Consider the following 17785-nt stretch of genomic DNA (forward strand, 5'->3'; position numbering starts at 1 on the left):
TCAGCGATGCTTTCTCAGTCCAGGTCTGTAATTACAGTGGAGTAAAACACGCTCAGTGACTGTCTCAAGTGTTCTATGATCAGCTCTTTAGCATGGTATGACGGTATGTAAGAAACATATAATAACATGGGGCATAGGGCATCTATAACAAGAACTGCTGTTAAAAATAAACTGCCAATATGTTTGGACTGCAGGAAGAATTCCAGAGTACATTCCCCAAATGTGGTATGTGGGGGTGGTAGATCAGGTCAAATGGAAAGACCTATTTGTGTCCCACACAGACAGGGATCCATAACCTCAAAGTCAGCGTAAGAGTGAATGTACATTCCACTTTTTGCCACTATTATGTATTTCTGAAGTATAAAGCAAGAGTAGTAAGGACAGAATCCAGGAGAGGAGGAGGTGGTGCTCATTTTTTGCTATCTGTCAATATAAATTTAATGGCAAGGTGGTGAAACAGGGAGTCTTTTGATGTGCACTAGACAACAAGTTCCTTTCTTTTGCACTACGGTGCCTTAGGAGATGGCCCACAGGCAGGCTTGCACACACCCATTAAACACACATACATGTATGAAACCACATCAGAGATCTTTTTGCTATTGAATTGCTCCTGAGCATTGTCCTGTTTGCACTAAAGGGAAAGCAACTCATCGCCCTGAGAGTGATTACACCCAATCAAAGTGCAAGTTACGCACACATACAGTAGGTGGCTGAGCTTTATAATCACTCCGCCCTCCCAGTCAGGAATCTTTATGGTGAAATTGCTCTCCACTTAAAAAAACAGATGTTTTCGTGCTTTTTTCTTTAATGGTGTAGCCACTAAAAAGATTTTATAGACCCAGTTAGATCTGAGATAGACTTTTTAACTTTACGGCTTAGCCTTCACATTGATTCTGTTTCATCCCAGTATGCAAATCCAGTTAGCGTCTGGCTCCAGATTCCACTTACTTTGTCTGCAGGCACTCGTTTAAAATGAGACATATTTTGATTTCGAGGCATATCTGCTTTATAGACAAGTGTAATACGATGATGAGGATGCAAAGACAGTTGGCGTGCTCAGGTGGTTTGGTGGTATGTTTTCTACAGTAGGTGACTACTATACAAACAATGGTTAAACTCTTACACTACTGGTAATTCAAGCGACATTTATATTCCTCAGTAGGGCCAAAGGTTATACAGGAAGTGGAGTAGCACAAAGGGTTGAGTCAGGGACTGTGATAGTAGTGTTTACAGTGCATGCATTTGTATCTGTGTGTCCAAAGTTTGCTTAGGCTCAGAAAGCTATTCGCTATACCAACAAAATGAAATGAAACTGATACTCGATACAAATGGCAGCGTCTTTGCACAGGAGCAGGCCGACACTGGCACAAGAGGGACAGCGAACACGGGTGACAGAAAGAGACTGATGAGAAGTTATGAGGCTCAGGTCCTACGGGAGAGCTAACCAAACTACAGGTGTATGTTTACAGTCTAAGTGCCAGACTTACTTAAGTAAGTGTTTCGTACATGCCACGTCCAAGATAACAGTTAGGTCACTCACTGTGTTGTGCAAATAACTCTCTGCTTTTTGTTTGGGGTTTGTCGTCACGTGCTACTAATGCCCTTGTTTGTGCTTCACTGGCTCAAGGTTTGTCGCTAAGGTAGTGTTTAGATACATAAAGATACCTTGCTCCAGTTGGTAGTGTATAAGTACCTCTTTTTTTCTCAGGTGCTATCACAGTCACAAACAAAATCAGCATAATCTATTCATAGTTAAAACAGGGCTCCTTTAAGATGACCAGTTAATATACAACATAAAGAATCTCTATGTCAGTGTGAAACAGTAAATAGTTCTGTTAAAGGTTTTAAAATATAGGTTGCAAGTGTGAACACAAGTTTCTGCCATTTAGTACATTAGTAGCATAACATATGTGTAATTGTATTACTGTAGATATCAAGTTTTTGCCTTTGCATATGATTCTTTTTCTTATTTCTTTTTATAAACTGCTGCATATCTGCTTTTAAAGTCATCGTGTTTACATTTAGGTCATCCACACCTTCATTTAAACCACTCCAAACCTACAGAAACAATAACTCCATTGGTCTTCCAATGGTCCTCCTTTTAAGACTTGGTTTTAGGTGTAGCCCACCAGACGGGGCATGCTAGGAAAGCTCTTGCGCATGCTCATGCACTTCTCCTGGTCCAGGAAAAGTGAATTGGCTTTGACAGATAGGTCATGTTCCAGGGATACTTTGGTCTTCACCAAAGTCTGCAGAGTGTTCTCGGCCTCCATCAGCCTCTCTTGAAGTTTCCGAATAGTGTCCTCGATCTCTCTCACCTCACTCACAAGTCTGAATAATTAGAGAGAGAAAGACTGCTTACTGTCAAATCTGCAGCATAGGGAAAGAAGTTAAGGAAACTTTCCAAAGTATGACATTGTGAGATTTGCAATTAAAGGTAATAATTTATATTATTGTTCATTTAAACCACAGAGAGGCCAAACCCCTCTAAAATGTATCAAATGACAAAGTTAAAAAAACATTTTTGGCAGTAATTCACTGGTATTACACTTTGTCACTCAATGAGGTTGATTAACTAAAAGTGACGTTAAAAATTAAGTTAAAAGTACAAATAGCAGCCGGTTAAAATCAGGGAAATCAGTGCATTCTTTGTCAATGATTTGATTCTTGATTGAGAAATAGTATATTTGCATAATTTTCTTCACTCCTTGAAGTAATTTGTAACATACAAAAGGCACACACTACATTGCAAAATAGCCTGAGATGCGTTACCACATAATTACTAGTTATATCAACCGCCAGAACGCAGTTTTCCTTCTTAGGTGTGTTTCTGGCTCAGGAGGTAAGGCAGGTCACCTACGTCCATTGGAGTATGAATGTGTGTGATTCTTAGGCTACGTTCACACTGCAGGTCTTAATGCTCAATTCCGATTTTTTGATCAAATCCAATTTTTTTTGTCTGCTTGTTCACACTACAAATAAAATGTGACAGCAAACGCGCTCTAGTGTGAACCCTCAAAGTGGCCTGCATGTGCAAAAGACGACGTCATACACAACGCGCTCTGTTTAGACCCAGACCAAACAGTATTGTTTGACTGATGGCCCTTAATATAAAGACTTGTTTCGGACTTTAGGTTTCCCAATTTTGCTTTAAGTTATAAAGTTATTTTGTTATTTACATATGGCCTAATAATTATCGTTATTGGTGTTTTAGAGAGGAGCGGTGCTTTAAAGGATAGTTGCAGATTTCTGTAAGAATCTGCAGATTATACAGTACAAATAAAATATTCACGTTTCTCCAACGTTGTCTTCCCAACAGTTTCACTGACATCTACACTGGATGGCCAGGAAGCGTTCACAATGTCTTCTCCGGCGCTAATAATTGGCGCCTGTCTTGTGTCAGTGACGTAAAAGACGGATTTAATGCGACATGACCATTCAAACAGCAGTCGCTTTCTAAAACATCAGATATGTATCGGATTCAGTACCACATACGAAAGTGACCCAGGTCGGATTTGAAAATATCGGATTTGTGCCGTTCACACTGTCATAAATAGGGTCAAAAAAGTCGGATTTGATGTGCTTTTGCCTGCAGTGTGAACGTAGCCTTAGACAGACAGTGCTTACATAGAAAAAAGTGCTTGTATAAATCGGAGTGAATGGGTGAATGCGGCAACGTGTATAAAGCGTTCTGAGTACTCAGAGTAGAAAAACGTCATATGGGAACCCATCCATTTACCATTCCTGACTCCTAAAACCAGACAGCTTTTTGTCCTTCACCATGACCAGCTGGTGTCTGCTGATTGTAGCACAAATGTAGAAGGTTTGGTGATTTTCTTTCTCTATTCACCCTTAGTGCAAGTAACTGAAACTCAAAACCTTTTTGTCTGGAGGAACAATCTAATAACATCTGAAATCACATCTGATTTGGAAATGTGGAACAAACTACCTGTGGTGTGGATTGTCCCTGCAGAGCTCTATGTTGGGTCTACGGACCCTCTCCTCCAGCCTCGTTTGGGCCACTTTTAATGGGGACTCTTTATCTCTGAGAGCCTTCTTTATTGACTCAATTAGCATCTCAGTCTGAAAGATCTCTTGTAGAGTCTGCATGAAAAGACAAAAGACAACAAATTGTGATGCAGCCGCTGAGAGTTCCAGTCATGTAAGCATAGCTGAGTTAGGCATGGAAATTAAGGGAAAGGCTGACCCGAAGCCAAAAGAGGGGAAAATGTGAGAATCTCAATAAAAAGGATCATGTACAAAGCTGCAGACTTTGAGTCAGCTGAACACAGGCACACACATGCACAGTGGCCTGCTCTGTCTAACCCCATCTGAAATAATTTCATTTCAGCCAATCGCTACTTCTTACAGCTAACAGTGAGTGAGGTTTATTGAAGACCTTGTGCTTCATATCACTCCTGTCAGTGTTCGAACTATCCAGCAGCTCTCGATGGCAACCTGAAATCAATGGGATAAAGTGCAGAATGTGACACAAGCAATGAACAAACTACTACAGCTCCTCTCCTTTGACAGGGATGTTTTGCAAATATAATCCATATAATCCACCATAGAGGGCAAATCTGCACAGCTGATGGAGATAGAGAGTTTTAGAAAGAAGCGGGGAAAAGGATTGTACAGACACATGATCTCTTCCAAATAAGTGGCAAATGTAGTTAAATACTCAATAAGAAAAAAGGAATGGATTTTTTTCTTTTTTTTCCTAAAATAAAACCATGTGATTGCCTCTGAAACCACTTTTCTTAATAATCTATTTCACATTTTATTTCACATTGTGAAATAATCAAGAACAAAGTCCAACATAAGAATAAAATTAGGAACAGGCTGTAATTCATTACACTACGATTAAAATACAATGATAAAAAAATGTCCCCGTTACATAACCTTATCAAGATATTATTGTCTTTTATGAAATAAACCATGCAGAAAAGGTGATGACCTTAGCCAGGTGTGTTTGCAAGCTGTTCTTGGCATCACCGGTTTCTGATATGCGGTTGGTGAAGGCTACGTTGACATTGTTGAACTGGTTCCACATTTCATTGGAAGTGGCGTTCAGCAGGATTTCTATCTCATCCCTGAGCTTGTGGGAGGCAGCTCGCTCGCTTTGGGAATGCAGGATGTTGTCATCTGTAAACTTGGACCACGAGTCAGGCAGAGAGATTCTGACAGAGAAACAGTTAGATGCATTTACAGTATGTTCCAACACTCCCACTGGTTTTGAACATGATGCATTTGGAAAAGAGTTTTTCAGATATCACAAAACTTTTTAGCTATTTTAGCCAAATTTCATTGTTATTGTTCTTAAACTTTTGAGAGGCAGGGGCTTGTTAGCAAACGAAAACCTTCAAGGGCCCATCATAATAAACCAGATTATATAGTAAGTCTATTACAAAGAATTACTATGATTAGTAAACTTTCAGGTACCATTCTTAGTGAAAAACTTTTCAACCTAAATGCTTAAAATGCATGAAAACTGGTACAAAAATGAAGTGAGCTAGTATAAAGAACACAATATGATTGTTTGGGTTTTTTGTAGTATAACTGTACGTTAGACATTAGATTTACCCTGAAGTCTTAGGTACATGCATTCATGTCCCTGTTAGGTTGCAATAGTTGTGGTTACTTAAATGTTTATTGGGAATGACAATTATGGAAAATTGTATAAAGTTTTTGTTTGTTTGTTTTAGCAATTGCTAGTATTCAAACGGGAGATGGTGAACATGGTAAAGCTGACACTTATAGTCATCATTTACACTCACTGGCCACTTTACTAGGTGCTGCTCAATTGCTGATTACAACAACTAATCAGCCAATCACATGGTGGGAACTCAGTACATTTAGGAATGTAGACATTTTCAAGATGATCTGCTAAAGTTTAAACTGAGCATCAAAATGGAAAACAAAGGTGATTTAAGTGACTTTGAACATGGCGTGGTTGTTGGTGCCAGATGGGCTGATCTACTCGGATGTTTCCGCACAACCAACTCTAGAAATTCCAGAGAATTTCATGAGAAAGAGAAAATATCCAGCGAGCGGCAGTTTTGTAGATGAAAATGCCTTGTTAGTGTCAGTGGTCCACGAATAATGGCCAGACTGCATCAAGTTGATAGGAAGTTCATTCAAATAATAAGGCATTATAACCACAGTGTGCAGAAGAGCATCTCTGAATACTTGACATGTGGAACCTTGATGCAGATGGGCCACAGCAGCAAAAGACCACACTGGGTGCCATCCTGTTAGCTAATACCAGGAACCTGAGGCTACCATTCTCAGAGTCTCACCGAAAGTGGGCAATAGAAGACTGGAAAACTGGCTTCTCCTGCATGATGGTACGGTGAGAATTTAAAACATATAAAAAAATATAAATGAAAATATGAAAGCATTTATCCTTTCTACCTTATATCAACAGTTTGATGGTGATGGTGTTTTGGTTTCTTGCCACACTTTGAGGCCCTTTAATACCAACTGAGTTAAACACCACCGCCTACCTGAGCATTGTTGCTGGCCGTGTCCACAGAGTGTCAGTCTATACTGCCAGCAGTATAACACATGTCACAAAACTCCAATCACCTCAGCCTAGTTTCTTGAACACAACAATGGCCTCCAGACTCACCAGATGTCAATCCAATATGATCTCAGTGTGTTGGAAGCACCACGTTGAATCAATAGCACTACAAATTAAGGTAGTTTGGAAGGCAAAAGCAAGGTGCACCATATAAAGTAACCAGTGAGTGTAGCCCTGGTGTGCGTAAGTGCAGCTTCACTATGTTCCTGGCATTACTATTAACTTTTAATCGCCTGATAAAATATTTACATCTCACTTGCAACAAATCACCAATATACAGTAATGCTTCAAGACTGCTTAACATTTTTATATATTTATCTGGACACAACAATTTATCATTTCATGCAAGCGTAAACAAATTCTGGACAGCAATATCAAGTATTTCATCGAATATAATTGAATCGTTCAGATATTCAAATATATAATTATACTCACGAAGGGTCTAGTCTGTCAATTCCTCTGTAATAGCCAATACCATCCGATGTGTTCCTTAAATGGTGACACCTTTGATCTATCCTCTGCGCTGTCAGTTTGTCACTCAGATCTCGTTCCAACTCATGTTGAGCTGCACGGTTTGACCTAATGAATCACATAATGTAAAACAGAAATGAAAACTTTTAGAAATTGAGCACATGTCAAACTGCACAGTCTTAGTCAGATTGTCAGACTTACGCCAGCTGAGCAATGGCTCTGTCCAGATGTCGCCTCATCCTTTCCTGACATGACTTTATAACTTCTACCTCCTTTTTTAGCACAGGTAGAAAGAATATAACAACTTTCTTATTTCTGCAGTAATATTGGTCTCATGAGTCCCAAATATATATATATATATATATATAACCACACTGATCTTTCATTTTACCTTTATGAGGTCTTTCTCTACGTCATCGTGTACCAGGTCAATGGACATCCGCCGCTCTCTGTGGTACAGACACTCTTGAGACACCTGTTAGCAAAATTTTATTTTGACTTAAGCAAGCTGCAATGGTAAATCCATAAAGAACATTTTCTTTATTTAACATTGATTGTGACACTCCAAAAGATGGGGATATAATATGATTGTAAAGAAAAACACAATTTATATCAATATCAAGGTGTGCATATACTAAGTTCTGCAACATGTTTGGATCATACTCCAATTTCAGTCACCTGGAGAAGTCTCTAAGAAAGTCTCATGCCACATGATATTGGTCTAGAAAGGTGTCCCTGTCATCAGATATAAAGCCAGATCAAGTTAACTCTCTCAGGTGGACTATGGTCATTCGAACAGGGCACTAGGATGACCTATTTATGGGACTGACCCAGTGAAAGCACCGTCATTTTGAAGGGTTGCAAAGGATCATGCAAAAACTGTCTCTACAACCAAACAGACGACTGCTTTAAAACTGGCATAATATGGATGATTGATAATATGCGTGCACTCAGTCTTGGTATGACCAGTGTTATGTCATGTTTTCTCTCAAACAAATAAAAAATATCAAGCTAAATGTTCAAATAATATCACTCAAAATTAGTGTGCATCCGTGAAAAAAAAAATTCAAAGTAGCTCATTGAAACATATTCCTTCCAGCCTCACCTGAAGGGGCCCTTCAGTCTCTGCCAAGGCTCTCTCTAGCCTCCTTTTGACCTCATTAAGAGCTGCTATCTCTGTCACCATGTTGTCGATCTCATGGCTCAGCTCAGACTTCCAAAAGACAATGTCATTAAGCCTTTCTCCTATGTTCTTGCTGGTATTCTCCTGGGTTCGTCTGGTAAGTTGCTCTTTATCCTGCATCAGCCTGATGGTGTCTCTTCTTAGTCTCTCTGCGCTTTTCCGGGAAGACTCGGATTCCCTGTAGTTGTTGTGGTTGGACTTGTACCAGTCATCTGGAGTGTAGCGGGTGGTCAGCGCGCTCCTGTTGGATGGGTACAACACCGTCTTGGCACGAACCAAATCTAAATTCTCTCGTTGTATGGAAGGGGATGGGATAGTGCTGTTGCTCTTGTAATAGCTGTTTGTCCTCCACAGACTGGCATTGGGATTCATGACCAGGGCTGCCTGGGGGTTTCGATAGCTGGATGCCATAGTGGAGATGGCAGGGAGAAAGTGGCTGCTTTTTGGCCGAGCATACGTTGCTGTCAGAGTGGATCCAATCAACTCCATTTTTCGAAGCCTGCAAGGGTTCAAAGTGGTACTACTGGTCCTGAGTCAAAGTAAAGAAAAAAGTTCTCAAACTGATTTGAATATTTTACATATTCATATTAGCTACCTGGATCAGACATTTAAAGCAGTTTACAAACTCTGTAGGTTGGTTAAGTATACAAAGAAAACATGTTTAGATGGCTCATTAGAGTAAGAAGGTGGAAAATAAAATCAGAACTAAGGTGAAGCATCAAAGTAGACAAAGAACTGCCTTACCAAGATGGACGCTTGTCAGTTGCTCGACAGTGTCTTGTGACCAGCTGCCTCTCAGCTCTGTTTACCTGAGAATGAGCTCAAGAACGCACTAAAGGTAAACTGGCATGCATAATAGAAAAGTTAGCAAGTCATTCATTCAGCCAACCAATGGTGTTGCACAGTCCTGGACAGCAGCAGCTGGCCTTGTTCAAGATTTCTGTTGACACAGAAGCAGTTGCCATGGGTTACTGCAACACTGTGCCAAGGATTTTCAGATTAATAGTGACCAGGTGCTTTTCTTTGGACTAGTAAATGCACCAGTGTTACAAAATGTGTCCACAGGACAGATGTAACTTTGGTGTTTGTAATGTTTCTTCTTATTAGATTTCTTTATAAAATCCTACTGACCTCCTGTGACTTTACAAAGTTCCAGTCCACTTTTCAACCAATACAGGCACAGCTTATCAGGAACACAGTTAAAGTGGAAAAGTAAAATGCAGTGAAAACAACACAGCAAATAGATGCCTATATTATAAACCCTCAGCACCATGAACTGTGATTTTTTTTTTAATTCACTGATAACTTACAGCTCTCCACATTCTGCCTATTCTCTTCTTTCTTCATTAAACAAGATAAACATTCAAAATACACCCCAATCAGTTTTTAAAGAATTTATTTACGGATGATCGATTACTTTCTGTAGCTTAATCAAGCCATTTGTCATTAAAATCCTCGATAGAAGGGAAGCAATCGGAGCTTTGTTTTTAAAGCAGTCAACTTCAGTTGGTCTCCATGCATGCACGCATTAGCTCACCGTCACCCTGAGAACCAAGCTGTCTGTATTGATTACAGTTACTTGTTTAATGATTCATGCCGCAGGAAGAGTCCACACAAACCCCTGTAGCACAGAATAATAATCTGTGTTGTGTTACCTACCATTGGAAATGAGGATCGTTTACATTAATCTGTTCTGAGGGGGTAGGGCTGGACAGATGATAGCCTGGTTTCCACAGGGACAAGGAAAGGTGTAACCAGGATTTATTTAGCTCTGTCTTAACAATAGAAGTGTGATCTGAACAAAATCTTTGAATGAGATTATTTTGGGGTCTTTCCAACCACCATATGTTATTTAATCTACTGCTAATTATTTAATGTTGTAATAATTTTAAAACTTTACTTGGCAGAGTTTATGGCGGGTAAAGAGAGCTTTCTCATCCTCCCTGGCTGTATGATAATACTTAACCAGCAACTTTCAGTGAGATCAGCTTTCCATCTTACTGACACTTACACACTCATAATGTAGGACTCAAGCACAGAATGTTTTCTAACTCCATGTTTGTAGAGAATAACATCTATATTGCTGTCCCTTTATGTATGAATGCTGTGTTAAATACTGTTGTAGCAGCAATCATTTAGTTAGCTTATCCTCATTACATGAAAGAAGTTAGTACCCTTACAATCTGGAAGTAAATTAGTGTAACTCCCCAAGTAGGGTCCAGTCTGAATTTGATCTATGTACTCAGGTATTTAAGGTGTACTGTACTGATAAGCTTAATTAATATTTGTTTTTTGGGAACAAATTTTTTTGACAGGTTTTTCTTTAAGTAAAAAAACAAACAAATCCATCAAACCCCACTTTAGAGATCACATAATGAAATCTCAAGCTCATTAATGAAGAATTTGTGATTGGCTTGCAGGTTTATATGTCCTGCCCTGGAACCTCCTCCAAGACCTGCCCACTTTATAACTGGAAAGGTCTTGGTGGCCACCACGTGCAGTTTTGCAGCCCGTGCTCAGCTACTATTGTCACAAACATACAGGTTTAGATTTAGAATGGAATGGCGCACCATTGCTCCACCCCTGCAGCCTGCGGCATCACTTAACATGGCTAGGTTGAAGAAGGCCATCCCACACGCTTCTACTGCCCTGACCTCATCCACTATAAATACACCCCAGAAAAGCATGAAAAGCGCGCCTGCGTTTGAAATTCCTCCCCTGGATAGAACTGCAAGTGTCCCCTGGAAAAGCGATTCCTAGTGAAGCTCCCCACTGGCCTCTGAACATGAAGGCAATGTAAGTGGGGCCTATATATACTCCTGCCATGTGGCCCATGAGAGTATGTTGTTAATTACTGCACAGTAGAAATGTCTGAGGGAGCAAGTGTGCTGTCTACTCCGCTTAGAGTACAGTGATACAGAACTGAAGGCTGTAATCTTCAGCGGTATAAAACCATTAATAAAACAGAGCTTCTAAATTGAGTCATAGTATGAAGTTTTAAGAAATAGTTTCCTTTTCTTATGTGGTATATAGTAGTAGCCATTTAGCAGTCAAGCTATATTGCTGTGGGGGAAAAAATGACAAGCAGGAAAATTATAGTGTCATAATTTTTTTAATTTATGTCCTGTGGTTTGGCAGAAGTGTCCAAGCCTTGAATTTTTCTCATTTTGGCTGCAATGAAAGTGGCAGTGAATTGTCAAATTGGACTGGACAGGTAGAAAAATACACTGAACCTGCAGTCAGCGTTCACTGCTTCACACATGTAGACATGTACTTTGATATTATTTCTTTTGCAACATTAATACTGGAAGTCATACAATGCTCCGGTGCTCCGAATTCAGAGATCGGTTTTAATAAGCTGTGCAGATACCAGTGTCCTCCTTCAAACACCCGACAACCAAAATAGCTGGAGATACAAAATAAGAACTTGATCCTTCTGCTTGAGTGTGGACAACCACAACCAACTGCACATCTGAGACATTTTGTAACTATGTCCTGCAAAGTTAGGATGCTGTAGCATTGTTATAATCTGTTCACAACCAGAGCGGATAATTGCGGCACTTTTTTAACTTTGCACAGAGAAATATCAAACAAACAAACTTGGTGATAGTTCTCTTATTTTCTTACTATATGTAGCAACACACCCCTTTCACCACACACAATCCCTTAAGGTCGTGTCCTTTCCTTTTCACCACTGACCTTCTCTTGATTGGGTAAAAATAGACGACGTGAGGAGGTCAGGTGTGTTTTCTAAACATTCCTAATTAGTAAAAAAAAAAACAAAAAAACAAAAAAACAGGTTCCCTGTTCCCTCCCTGGGCCCCTAGTGCTTTCACTTCTTCAAACCACACCTATTTTGATGTCAACCTGGCAATTGTCCAAGCCTCTGGTTGTACCACAGCTTCCTCTATTGGCAAGATTGATATGAGGTGCTTTCCTGTGCTTTGCTTACACTCCTGACTGCTGGGTCAAACAGATAAACTAGACTTGTAGCTGTCTTTATGCCCGACTATGCAGGCCATTATACTGGCATCAGTTTCCTCTCATGAATTCTAGATGGATCCTTCTACGAGGAGGGCGGCCACACCTGGAGAACAATACAGAAGATGTAATGAACCATTAAATCTAATGACAATATTAGAGATCCCCCACTGTGGTAATGGAGCATCCAGGTGGGAAAATCACAGGAGCCTCCTGAGCTTATCACAGATTGTCAGTAGTCACCCAAGGAAGTGTTTCTGTGTATTCTAATGATTTCTTCTAATAGCCGTAATACACATTCATCCTTGTGCTTCTATATTGTGAGTCCTCCAGTTTGTCTTCTTTGGTAACAGTGGTATCATGCTGTTGAGTGAAGTTGATTATTTAGGCTCTTATAACCTGAGGGGTCAAAGCAGTTCCTTGTAGTGGTGGGTCAAAAATGCAACAAAATTTTAAATCTATAGATGAAATCCAGCCTCTGATTGCAATTTAATTTAGTTTCTATGCTATTCTTTCATCTCAGCACGCCAAGATAATCATTACTGTGACTATTCTATACAAATATAACCCAAATAAATGTAAAAAATCATGGTTGCAATCTGAAAACCTGAAAATACACCCTTTCTCCAATATCTTCAGTGATATTAACAAAATTTCTAGGCCTTCTTAAAACAGAGTTCAAGTTGGCTTTTAGTAGATTTGATAGTCCCTTTTTTATGTGATGCTGCCAAGTGGTCAGTATTATTTGGTCAGTATTATTTAGATGTATGTTAGATGTAAGTGTATTACGTTTTATTTTTTTATTCCACTTATCGTGTTTTGAAGTTTTTGCATGTTTCATGTTGTTTTTATCTTGTCAAAGTACAAAGATGGTGATATAATTTTGCAGTGTGTGTGTCTGTTTGTGTATTATGCACTTATAAAATATGAATGTGATCTTATTACAGTATTATAGAAGGTTGTTACTGAAGCTTGTGAATTTTTTTTTTTTATTCTTTACACTAAATAACGGTGCTCTATAATATATTGACAGGGTGTCATTTATGCCTTATGTGTATACTATTGTACATTTTGTACTATATCTGTGAAGCTTATTCAGTACGCTAAATGTTGCATAGCAATGCAAACCTATTAAGATGCTTCTTTGCCATGTGCATGTTTGTGTGGAGTTGCATGGCAACTTTCTACTGTATCTGCAGTCTGATGTCTGCAACTGTCTGAAGCAAAGAGCATTCTATGTCCTCGCCATAAAGCAGGCAGATGGATATTGTATTAGATACTCAGACAGAGGAAGCAGAGATGCACAGACATCCAGGCAACAGATATTTTTGTGTCCTGGGTAACAAAAAAAAAGCATTAAAGTTGACATTATTTTATACCCAACCCATTCTAAGATGGGAAATACTGATCTATCATCATTAGGCATTATGGCTGTTAGTGGTTGGCACAAAATGAATTGCACTTGTTGCCATCTGCTTTCTTTCCAAAGTGCACAGATAATTATTCATTTTCATAAAAGGACATCACATAAAACACTTGTAGCAGAAACGTTGCAAGCTGCTTTTGTTTTTAACTGTTTAAAAGATGAAGTTAAGAGGGTTACATGTACCCTAGTATGCATTTGAGCGTTTTCATTGTGAGTGATATCTATCTACTTTAATTAATGTTGCAAATAAAGAAAATTAAATGCAATGGATGGATTGGTTTGCGTGGTGGCTGGCTATCATGTGGTGGTACAGGGAAGGGCAATGTGTGTCAGACAGGATGGGCAAGGGGTGGATGGACTCTAGCCACCCCCCACTCTGTGATCAAGGCTCCCAGTTGCAAACTTCCAGAGTGGGACGAGGGGCCATGAATGGAGGGCTTTGTTCAATCCGTGGTCATCACATTCCACTGGAGCCACTGTGTGGCATTCAGCAGAGCGGAGGAGAGGGCAGGCCAGGGCAGGACAGGACAGACGAGGGGAGGCCTGGAGAGGAAACACTAAGCAGCCTCTCTGTCTGTCACATCAAAACATTAAGATCTGTGCCATTTATGTAGAGGAAGTATTTTTAGCTTAGTGCTAATGCTGTAGATGCTAAAGTCTTTGCACTGTTTATGTGTACTTTTTAAAACACAAGATTTTCTTATGTGAAGCTCCTTGACTTTTCATTACCTGCAGGACAGCAATGCACCTTTACTGGTGATATGTTTTTTAAGCAGTTCAGCACTCTGTGAATTGGTCACCACTGTTCTATAAGGTTACAGTTAGACTGGTGGTTGTAATTCTAGTTGTTTTTTTGGTTAAATGGTTAAGAAGAGGAATGAAGTCTAATGTTTCCATGCTGACTCAGGAGTTGAATTATTCAGACTGGGCGTGTGTGTTTTAATCTCACACTCAGCCCTCTACCCCAAATTAGGGAAACTGCAGCTTGGCAAGACAGGAAGAAAAAATGAATGATAGAAACTTGAGATGGTTACACAGTGACTCATTATCATGCACGTAATGGTCATAGCAATATGTAGACCTTAATCATGAACAAAGAACCCTGCATTCCACGGGTTGGTGCCATTTAGGGGCGTAGGTGTGAAATGAGGCATGTGGCTAACTGATGTGTAAACTGTATTCAATACCAAAAGCTAGGAAAGGAAAAAGGGAATTTAGGAAGTATAATTCCAGTTGCATTTAGATTATTTTCCTCTGCCGTGTCACACTGCCTTCCTTTTTCCATTCATCCCTCATAATAAATGTTCCATTTATCGCAGTTCTCGAGCTATCCTTTTTTATAATCACTCAAAGTCTGTCGTCTCACACAAAGAGGTGTCTGTCATTGCATATGGGAGACTTGTGCACTGTGCCTTGGCAGCATGAGAACAAGAGTTGGAAGAGTGACTGGGTCCAGAGTCCAGATGGACTCTGTGACTGTATCATTTCTGTTGTACAATCTGCCGCCTTACAGACACCGTTGTCTCCAACAGGAGATACCTGTACAAGTGGAACTGAAGGCAGACTGACCCCATATTCTTCTTGGCCATACATGTCCTCCTTAAGCTTTTGCTCTTTTCTTCTATAAAGTTCAGAATTTACAAACACAAGCACAGTATGAGAGCTGAAACAGGTGAAACAGTTTATAGCTTTACTGAAACAAACTTTGGAATTCCTTCTCATCCACATGGTTTTTAAAACACTCCCCTAAGCTTATTCATTCCTTTAAACATCCTCTCTAAACTGCAGCCTTTTCATTACCTAATAAAAAGATGCTCCAGTGACTCAGTTTTAATCTTGCAAGTATGTGTACCGTAAACAGTAGAGATATGAGGTATGTAAAACACACACATCCAGCACGTACAAAGCCCCGACTCCCCCTTGTCTTACATTGTCTTTGAGTGCTGCCAAAGGTCAAAGTGCATCCAGCAAGATATCAGATTGATTTCAAAGGCATGTTTTCATGTGAGGTGCACACAGTACTGTAACGCATCTTTGGTAGCATTTAGATTGTCTAATCAGAATTAGAGCAGAAGCATGGTTCATATTGTAATCAGCTGTTCAGTTGTTTCTAAACTGTGTACTTCATAGAAATTTACCTGACAAGTGGTCTTTTTAGTCAGTTCTACTCACTTGAGCACACTATAGTGCCAGTATCAATTCAAGCACCATGCAACCATGCCAGCATCACACGCTTGACCATAGATTACTGGGATGTTTTTGCACACACCCTGTCTGAATTCTTTTCTAAAAGCTTACACTGGCCAAACAAAAGGCCAAGGAAGATTCAGATTTACCAGTACAAGGCGGAGAAAGGCATTTAAAACCATGGCTTTTTTGTTCAGAGGCATTTTCCAACCTCTGCGCCCTCCCCCTCTGTCTAAAATGCCGAAGGCATGTGGTTGACAGCTCCTCACAAGCTTTCAAATTGTTCTCTCTTTCCCAAATTTGGACTGAAGTAGAATGCCGCTATTGTTAATATGTTCAGCAAACTTGAGAGAATTTCATTTATCTTTTCTGGCAGCGTAACGGTCTCATAAATAGAGGCAGTGGGAACTTTTCATTTTGCTAGACAAGATTTTGCCTTTCCCACCTTGTTCGGGGCCCTGGGATGCGCTGTAGGTTGTGTCAGAGACAAACTGTGGGTCACTGGTATGACAGTCATTCAGTAGAGGTGTCAAGATATTATAAGTGGCGTAGGCATGTGAAAATTATGGCCATATGGTTCTCAATTCTGGCAGCGCACACAGAGCTGAACTGTAAAAATGTCTCAGTGGAATTCCAAGTGGACACTTCTTCAGCCTCTGTCAAATCCCTGAGTATCATATTTAGCCCCTACCATTAGAGTCCATTCTTACTTTGATTATGATGTTCTTTTAGTATGTGTACATCACATGATGCCATGTCAGGTGTATGTGCCACGTGAGGAGTACCCAGAGCTGTGAGTTAGCCCTCTGCTGGCTCTCGTGGATCTGTGGCAATTATATGCCCTCATCTTGTGTGTACAGAGGATAGCATGCAGCAGCTGGGAATGCACAATTACCTCAGTAGAAGGAGACAAAGTCAGCATAAGTAAGGACTGTAACTGCTAAGATTTCTTAGTAGGCCTTTTGTATTTAACTCTTCTTTTTGTGGATTGTTCTGTCGACTATACTTACTGTTTTTTGTTTTAACCTTTCGAACTTTAGATCACCAATTTTATTCAATAGTGCACCAAAACAATTACACCAAGTCAGACCTGAACAGTTAAGAATTTGATATATTTAAACATATTTACCAGATGTAGCAATCAAATGTATCTCTTTCAGTTCCATACACCTCTAATTCTCTATACGAGTGCTATCATCTCTCCCGCTCTGGTTCTGTGTGTAAAACAAGCTGCTGCGGTGAACTTGCACTTATCTAACGCAGTTTTTTTCACTCACTGTTTAAGGTGACCACCCAAAACCTCTTACCACACTGCGTACTGCTCCCAGCCAGCATGAGAAGCATGAGGCACTAAAACACTGAAGGTGTTTTAGTGCCTCCTTCCCTCTCTCTCTCTCCTCTCATTTACCCAGAATGGGCATCACGTGCCTATGTTGTTGATCCTGGCCACTGAGGACAGCAGGGCACAGCTGCACTAGGGATGGGATTTCACTGATCCTGCAGTGGAAAACCTCATCATACTGTCCCCTGGACAGCTGCATATGAAAGAGCATAAGCTTCATCACTGTGATGTTTGCAATTGTTTCACTGTGTAGGAGAGTATGGTGGGGTAATATAAGGTGATGTCCCTTACTTTGTGAGAAGTCGGACCTCTGCCAGCTCCATCCGATCAACTGTCTGGCTGACCAGGTGTATAATCACTGAAGCATCATCAAAAACTAGTCCTGCATGTTTTCAGAAGCATGCAAAGTATTCAGGGTCAAACAAATGATATGCAAAGTTTTAATGTTTTGTGCACTCAGCTCTTTTTCATTTATCTCCTAAAAGATCGGAGAGAAAGAAGCCGATATAAAGGTATTACACAGATATGCATTATATAGATTATATAACCTATATAATGCATATCTACAATTATGAATTTTGGTTTTCATGCATAATGATAAAGTAAACAGAT

At 39.9% G+C, this 17785-nt stretch overlaps 1 protein-coding gene across 2 annotated transcripts; it reads right to left on the reverse strand.

Moving 5' to 3' along the window:
- Positions 1-2084: 2084 nt before the first annotated feature.
- Positions 2085-13812, reverse strand: tekt3 (tektin 3). Of its 2 annotated transcripts, none has more exons than XM_005913552.3 (8): positions 8982-13812; positions 8160-8736; positions 7446-7529; positions 7256-7326; positions 7019-7162; positions 4958-5180; positions 3950-4104; positions 2085-2331 (listed from the first exon to the last, which is right to left on the reverse strand). In XM_005913552.3, the coding sequence occupies exons 2-8, from the start codon at positions 8724-8726 to the stop codon at positions 2115-2117; spliced, it is 1461 nt and encodes a 486-aa protein (XP_005913614.1). In that variant the 5' UTR covers positions 8727-8736; positions 8982-13812; the 3' UTR covers positions 2085-2114. The 2 variants fall into 2 exon arrangements, with proteins under 2 accessions (XP_005913614.1, XP_005913613.1); XM_005913551.3 differs by having other exon boundaries at positions 8160-8766; positions 8982-13810.
- Between the last annotated feature and the right edge of the window lie 3973 nt (positions 13813-17785).

Source organism: Haplochromis burtoni, unplaced genomic scaffold (genome assembly GCF_018398535.1).
Source record: "Haplochromis burtoni strain Fernald_Lab_line unplaced genomic scaffold, NCSU_Asbu1 Contig_6, whole genome shotgun sequence".
In the NCBI taxonomy this organism is placed as follows: domain Eukaryota; kingdom Metazoa; phylum Chordata; class Actinopteri; order Cichliformes; family Cichlidae; genus Haplochromis; species Haplochromis burtoni.